Raw genomic sequence first — 8,136 nt, forward strand, 5'->3', positions numbered from 1 at the left:
TGCTCTCAATACAATGTGCAGTCCCTTACATATGAAACTCTACAATTGTATCATTTTATATTTATTTTTAAATTCAAAGCAAAAATATTCACTTACTGAAACTATGTAAAAACACCCCCTAAATATTCAATGAAAAGGACCAAAAGAAAATACAGTAAAATACTAATAGGAGTTGTATCGAGTGACTAAATTATAGGTTATTTATTTTCTTCTATTTTTCTGCATGTTTGTAATTAATATCTATTAATTTTATAATAGAAAAGGGAAAACTTTAGCTCGAATTATAAGGAAAATTTAGCATACCAATGAATTTGGCAAGATACAGTTTTTATATTCACTTAAGCTAGCCAAGCTAGTATTGATGAGGATAAATAGATAAAAACAAGTTTTATTATTTTAGTAAAACAAAATATTTCATTTGGGATGAAGACTAATGAGTGAGTTGACACAGTATACACATTATGGCTTAAAGAATAGTCCATGTAACTAAACAATTTCTGAAATGATACTTTTAAAAGCCCTTAAAACTACTTTTAATCTCTAAGGCTTAAATGTACAGATGGAATACATATATATTTAGATCTTCAGACATGTACAACAATGAAAATGTCAACTAATTCTTAGAAAAGAAGTCAGTGAACTTAGTAATTTTTAAGGCACAATGGCTTACAGTTAATTGTATGGGATTTTACTTCTAAATGGCATCCAAAAAGCGAAGTCCTTTGTCTTATTATATTCTATTCAGAAGTCTTAAAATGGCATTCTAATTCCTATGTGCTATGTATCCTTCTAGTTGTCTGTCACACAAAAAAATAATTTATACTACAAAATGCCTAAAAGGAGTTTCACATTACATTATACCTTAATTTTCAGGACTATCTAGAAAAAACATAAGCCTACTGATGCTCAGAACATTTAGTTGAAGAATTTAAGAACGTGGCTAAGTAATGTTTAAATACTGAGTAATTCTTTTTTAAGTGATTTTGTTTTTTAATAAACTCCTTTATATAATACCTTAATTATACAAAAATGCTATTTCCATCTTGAAGATCAATAAACTGCTGTTTATAACATATTTCAGAGTACATTTCCTACAATTCAGTATTATATAAATTGTAAATTTATGGCACATTATGATATCTAAGGCTATATATACCTTATCCCTCAAAAGATTTCTGAATTTCTTTCATGTTTCTAATGCCTTTCTTATTGAAGAGTATAGGACTTTTAGCTTGAGATCCTCTTAATAACTGCTTTCAAAAGCCTATGTTTCAATATATTTACATATTGCTTTATCCTTTCCTTGATATAGTTCTTATCTATTCAAAATTTAAACTTCTTCCACCACTTCTATTTGCCAGTGTCAAATATTTTTCCATTACCTAAGAAGCTGGACATTTCTTCTGCTGCTTGATGAGTTTCTGTTCCATGAATTATTTCATGAGAGATTTTGTCTCGACAAATGTTATTATACTTTCCCTGGGTAACCTCAAATCATTTCTAAGATATATCTATCATACAAAAGCAGAAGCAGAAAAGATGTAGGTCAAGATCTCTCTTAACAGGAACTGCAAATGATATGTGTTGACTAACCCTATGTCAAAATTCTCTTTGTTCTTCATTTGGACCTTTAATGTTTATTTCAGTATAACAATGAAAATCTCTCTTTTGGAACTTAAAAAAACAAAAAACCCAAAAAACCTTTTGCATTGAAACCCAAATAAACGCATGCTCGTATTTAATGACGGATATACATGAGCCTTTTAAATCTGGCTACTACATTTCAGAGCATTATTCTATAGCTACTAGTTCTACAAGTATGTTTTGAAATTAGCTCTGCTAATGGTAACATTTTAGGAAAAGGTTAGTCTTGTTTTCTTTTAGATAATTTTTTAATCTGGACTTCCTAAAAAGAAAAAACATTTAAATGTTTATTTTTATTTAACTACATCACTCCAAAGGGGTTTTAAGTGAGAGTAGAGAAGAAAATAATATAAAATAATTATGCTTAAATGGTAGATACTGCTTAAAAATGTACTGAGAGAACATTTAAGAACAAGTTAAATATACATTAAGAATACTCTTTATAATAGTCAACCAGATTACTAACTTAAAAGATAAGAATGATGTCATCAAGTAGTAAACCAACCAAAAGCTTCTGCATCACTCTTTGTAACAACCTGAAATTGTAGGAGATTCTGGGTCAACTAAAGGACCATAATCTGCCTCCCCAAAAAGTAATCTCTTAAAATCCACTGAATTAAATTTGGTCAAAATTATATTGAATGCAATAGGAAAATGTAACTAAAAGTCTAGCAATTAAATATAATAAAAGTACTAAAAGAATTTTAAAAAGTTAAAAATAAGTCATAGTATTCTATACTATAGCAATAAATATTCTATAATATAGCCATGGAAATATATTTATTTACAAATATATTTATAGTGGGTGCTGTAGACTGGCAGAGATGAATGAGAACTCAAATATGTACCATGATCCTGTTCTATCATGCTTTCAATACATAAACCCAGAATCACAGGGGAAAAAAATTAGTGATCTATTTATTTTTTTTAAAAAGGTCAGGAGAATGTATTAAAAGAAAAAGCTTAAAATAAATACAAGAATCAATGCAGCTTTTTCTTGTTTTCATCAAATAAAAGAGAAAGTCAAACCCTTACAGACATGGAAACGGGTTGAACCATATGGGGAGACAACATGAAAGAACACAAACTAGCCCTTTTTGAATGTTTTGAAGTTGTTTAACTACAGCCATTACATTACGAGTTATTTGTCTGAGTAAAAATATTTTTAAATCCTTTTAAAATATGAATCCATTTGAAATTTAAAAATTATGTCAAAACAGATTATTTTCTACTACTTAATCATACTCATAATAAGATACCTATTGCTAAAATCTATTAATATGTTTTTCTCTAGCGAAACTTGGTAATTTTAAGTTCGAATTTTCATGTATTTCAATGATAAAAATCAGTATTTGCTTTTATATTCAAACTTAAGCTGAGCAATTACAAAAAGTGGGGAATGATTTATTTTTCTTGTTTGTTTTGCACAGTGGTGATAAAACTTTAAAAAATGTGAATACCAACCCATTTCCTGCTTTTGAGTTGCCTTTGTTGTCCGTGGTAAGCTGAGAAAGCACATAGTGAGGTGCTTTGGCACTGTCGGCATCAAATATATCCATATTAGATTCTTCACAATCTCGTCGTTTGACCCCCGGCCTCTGCTTTGGATTTCGTTTTCGTGATTTACGAGGTACCTCAGTGTTATCATTGTAGGAACTGGTGCTCATGTTACTGAAGTTGGAGGGGGAATCCTCCATCCACATACTGCAGCTCTGCTCTGATTCCAATCCACACCCCTCATCCTGGCAGGACATCCGACTGTTATCCAGCAAGTCCTCAGGTGGTGGTGAGATGTACAAGACTGTGTGCCTCTTCGGTGTTGATGGATGCTGCTGAACTGTGTTACTGGTTAACTGCTTTTCACTTACCCCTCTGTTACTTACCCCCAAGGCTGAGGAGCAGCTCTCCACTTGCATAGCCTTGCTGTCGGTGACTGAGGTAGAATAAATGGTAGGGCTGGAAGAGGTGGTAAAGGAGCTGCAAGCACCGCCCATGGAGGAAGAGGAGGGAGCTGAAGAAGCATCTGCGGTGTACAATTTAAGAGTAAATACACTATACATGTTTTCACCTATGCTGGCTAGCAGTCCCATTGAAAATGTGATTTGTGAACTGATTGTTTTTCCCCAAAATGAATAGTTGGAATTTGGTTAAGTTTTAGAATATAAATGCTTCAAGCAATACAAAGCCTAAAAAACGCAGTTTTAAAAAATGCCCAAATAGCAATATTTTACTTGTGTTAGAATTGATAGATTTTAAAAAATCTAATTTAATGTTTAAAGCTGTAAAGCAAGAATAAAGCTTTTATTGCCTCAGCTGGATATTCTGTTGAATTTTAATCATTTAAAATAATAAAGAAAACCCCAATATGAAATATAAGCTTGTGGTCCACATTCAATGCCAATTAAATAATTTATTATAGAATTTGAAAAGTGGGACTGTGCTTAGCCACAAAATATTAAAATAAGTTTCTAACCTATGAAGCAGAGAACTACAGGTCATTTTTAATGCAGACACTCCCTGCTTCAGAGGCAAATCCTGGAATAAAAATATGAGAAAATAAATGAGAAAAGAGCTGCTGATTATTCCAGATATCAATTATAAAATGAGAAATAAATAGAAAAAATATATAATCAACTGAATTGGAGGCAAAATGGAACTGGTACCATCACTATGATTATTGTAAAATCTAGAATTAAAGTGAAAAAAGTTTGATTTGGAATATGCTGGGCTGTGGAAAATAAGGAAGTTAACCACTGAGGGTATCCAGAAGTTAGAAATGGCAGTTCAAAACCATGATCTCTAAGATAAATAAATCCATCCTTTATGGCAGAATGAAAAGCAGAGTAAGGACTGATTACTGGATGGGTATTTCTTACAACATCCTTAATTACACACTCAGCAATTGGTTACCACTATCCAATACCCCTCTCTTTAAAGGGCCTGCTTGATTTTAACCATTTAGGGAATTTCTTACTATGAGTAACAGTAACTTTTATTGACCGAAGTCTAACAAAAAAGGGGTTTAAACAAAAAAAATTCTAGTCCTGGGGAAGGTTTTTTGTAAAAGCCATTTATTTATTACGTCTAGCAAAATAGACCTTTTCAAAATGGGTGGCAACTGGCAGAACAGCTTGTTGAAAAATAATACTACTTTAACCCTTAACAGCACAGCCTCAGAGGCATACTAATAACGTTAAGGTTGGACGTTTTTAGTTCTAAAATTTTAGAAATACCGTTTGATCTTGTATAAGATATAGAAAGGTTGATAATCATACACACACAAAACTAAAAATACATAATAACATTTAATTTAATACGGAGAACTAAAATATATGTTTAAAGCTAAAATTAGTTTTTATCTATAGCCAATATGCCACTGTGCTAAAGTGGTAGGATAAAACTTAAAACTGTGATGGGCAGTTACTGGAATTGCAACATTCTTATTAATTACAATGTACAGAGTGAAATGTTAAGAATGCCAATGTTCAGATAATCAAAAGCCAAGTGCCAAAGATCATTCTTAAAAACATGTACCAGAACACTTAAATTATTTGAAATCGCTAAATTCACCCATAATTTTTCACTGCTGTCAAAGCTGAAGAGCACAGTAATTAATATTAGCCATTAATGATGTAATCTACATAATGCCACATGGTAATATTTTTCCCAACTACCATAAGTCAAAGAACCTAGAGCAATAAGATGATACCAGTTCCATTTTCCAGTTTGTATCCTTGTCAAATGCAGTAGCTGAAATTGGAAAATTCAGTCACTTTAAACTGCATTCCAATTTAAAGAAAATTTATCAATTTTGTATCATGCATTAATGCAATGTTTTCTTAGTAAATAAATACTTTAAAAGATTTGTAAAAACTACAAAATCTAGATGCTAATGTCAGTGATAGTTTAGGAGCTGATTTGTAGCCACTTTGGGTTTAAATTAACAAGTTTTTTTTCTTGTTTTTTTTTGAAAAATACTATAAAAATCATTAAAAAATAGAAAAGGTATTATGTATAACATTCCTCCATCTGTTCCAACTATTGGCAAAATTGAAACTAAATGTGTGTGTGTGTATAAGCCTCTGTTCTTCATCTTCAGAGAAATAAAAGTAGGCAGCATGCAGTATTTGCAGTGGAACACACAAAACATGCAGCATGAATGCTGTGAACGTGTATTTCTACGAAGCTTCCCCCCACCGCCCGCCGCCACCCCTCTTTGAATCTAAGTACCATGCACATGAGAATGCAGAATATGAACATCTCAGGGATCCCTGTCCATGACAGATGGAAAGTACCGGTGAAAAGCAATCATGAACTCAAAAGCAAGTCATATGATATTTATGAATTTAATATGCAAGACATTACCTAGCATTGCTCTACAGGTATATATGATTTTATCTTGCAAATCTTATCAAAACAGTCATGGTTATAAAACCCAATTGATATAATCATACATAAACGTCTGTTCTGGGACAGGTATGCCAAACTGTGATCTCATACCCTACATAAATTAAAATATTCTATACATTTTCCTTGGGCACCTAACATATAATTTTTATGTTTTACCTGCAGTTTCCTGGACATACTTATTAAATAAAAAAGTTCATTAGCACAGAACTATGAAACTGAAAACATAAACTCTGTCACAAGACAGCAGTAAGCATTCTCTAATTTAAAAATAGTATTACTTTTTAAAGCTATCTCAGTTTGAGTCTAAATTACAAAGATTCTACTCATTTTAAGACTCTAACAAGTAAGACAATTTTTTTAAACTATAAAACTCTTTATAACAATATCAGTGTTACTTTGATGATCATGATAATGGTGTATAAAATCTTCACATAAAGATGTTACATTCTGGTTAGCAAGGGATCACCTAAGTGTAATAATGTTGCCAAATGAAGGGGTGAAGTGGAGAAATATGGGCCTCAATATGGGCCTCTTGAGAACATAGACATCTTTCTTAGACCCTCCCAATAATCTAACATAGTGTTTTGCATGTAGTAAAAATTCAACTTTTTTTTCCTTTGAGTAGGTGCCACATCCAGCGTGGAGCCCAAAATTTGGCTTGAACTCATGACCCTGAGATCAAGACCTGTAAAAATTCAACTTTTTTATTAAATTAATTGGAAGCCAATATTTGATACATATGTTGAATTATACTAAAATTATATTGGCCAACAAATGTACCAATGTGCCCACGATAAACACATCAGGTTTTAAAAAAAAGGATGTACTACTCAAAGTGTTTATATTATTACTATAAAGGCATTACCTGATACCAGGGAAGGGTTTAGAAGTAACTTAAGAGTTTAGAGGTAACTATTCGCTATTTCTACAGAGAGTGTGCTAATAACTATCCTTTTTTTTTTTTTTTTAAGATTTTACTTTTATGTAATCTCTACCTCCAATGTGGGGCTCGAACTCACAACCCCGAGATCAAGAGTTGCATGCTCCAACGACTGAGACAGTCACGTGTGCCCCAGTGCTAATAACTCTTTCGTGAAACTATATATAAGCCCTATTATCTACTTGTGTATCAATCCATAAACTAAGAATAAAAAATCCTTAATATTATCTATTAAAAATGCATAAGTGATATTAAAAACACTTTAGATTTCTAAACACAAATTTCTCATTTCCAAGCAGTCCCAGAAAAGCACTAAAAAACATTCCTGGGAATACTGTAAATGTACTTAAAATATCTACAAAGACTTTTCAGTTACTAAATCATTAAATGTCAAGAAACAGCTTAATTGACATTCTGTAGAACTAAAATGCTAATGTAATCCTGCCTCATCTATATATTCTTTTTTAAGTTGTTATAAACAAAATATGCTAATTACCTCTCCCTTCCTTTTTGGTTTTGAGTCTCCATTTTTATCTGTTAGGAATGTACAATGTTTCATTGCTACATATTAAAAATAAAAAATTCCAACATAAAAAATTTTATTAACTGGTTTTATTTTCTCACTAAGCAGAATAGTCATAATGTATTTCTATTGTAATGCCTTTATAATTTTATTTGTTCTTTAAATCCCTTACCAATCCTTCGTAAAGTTGTAAGTTTTTAAATTTTTTTCTTAAACTTATTCTCTTACCTAAGTAACACATGAATAAATTTTTATTATTCGTTTTTTTTCTTTTATGAAAAAATTATCTTTGAAGCTAGGGGAATTTTATTTTTCTATAACATTTTATGTGACTAGAGAGCATGGTAAACCAAAGGGAAAACCCACTTCTATATTTACTAAAAGGCATATACAATCTCAGAACAATAGATTAATTCTAAAATGTGTAAGTGAAGTTATTACATACATAGTGTTCTATGTCTACATCTAACAATTCTATTATTAGCATGAGCCAATTACCAGACCAAATGCCAGTAATGATGGTGAACTGAAATTGTATATTTTTATATGCTTTTAAGAACCAATGGAATCATTAAGGTTCACTATGAGTATTCAAAGTAGCTGGGATAAAAAGAGTGGC

At 31.3% G+C, this 8,136-nt stretch overlaps 1 protein-coding gene across 12 annotated transcripts in view; it reads right to left on the reverse strand.

Annotated features, from left to right (window-relative positions):
- NFAT5 (nuclear factor of activated T cells 5) overlaps positions 1–8,136 on the reverse strand; it is a 117,363-nt gene that overhangs the window by 54,208 nt on the left and 55,019 nt on the right. For 5 of the 12 annotated variants that reach the window (XM_027076100.2, XM_027076099.2, XM_027076098.2 and 2 more), the window contains one exon: positions 3,109–3,667. In XM_027076100.2, coding sequence (XP_026931901.1) covers positions 3,109–3,667 — 559 coding nt within the window. The other 7 variants (XM_053210400.1, XM_027076104.2, XM_053210398.1 and 4 more) reach the window with 4 other exon arrangements.

Source organism: Acinonyx jubatus, chromosome E2 (assembly GCF_027475565.1).
Source record: "Acinonyx jubatus isolate Ajub_Pintada_27869175 chromosome E2, VMU_Ajub_asm_v1.0, whole genome shotgun sequence".
NCBI lineage: Eukaryota > Metazoa > Chordata > Mammalia > Carnivora > Felidae > Acinonyx > Acinonyx jubatus.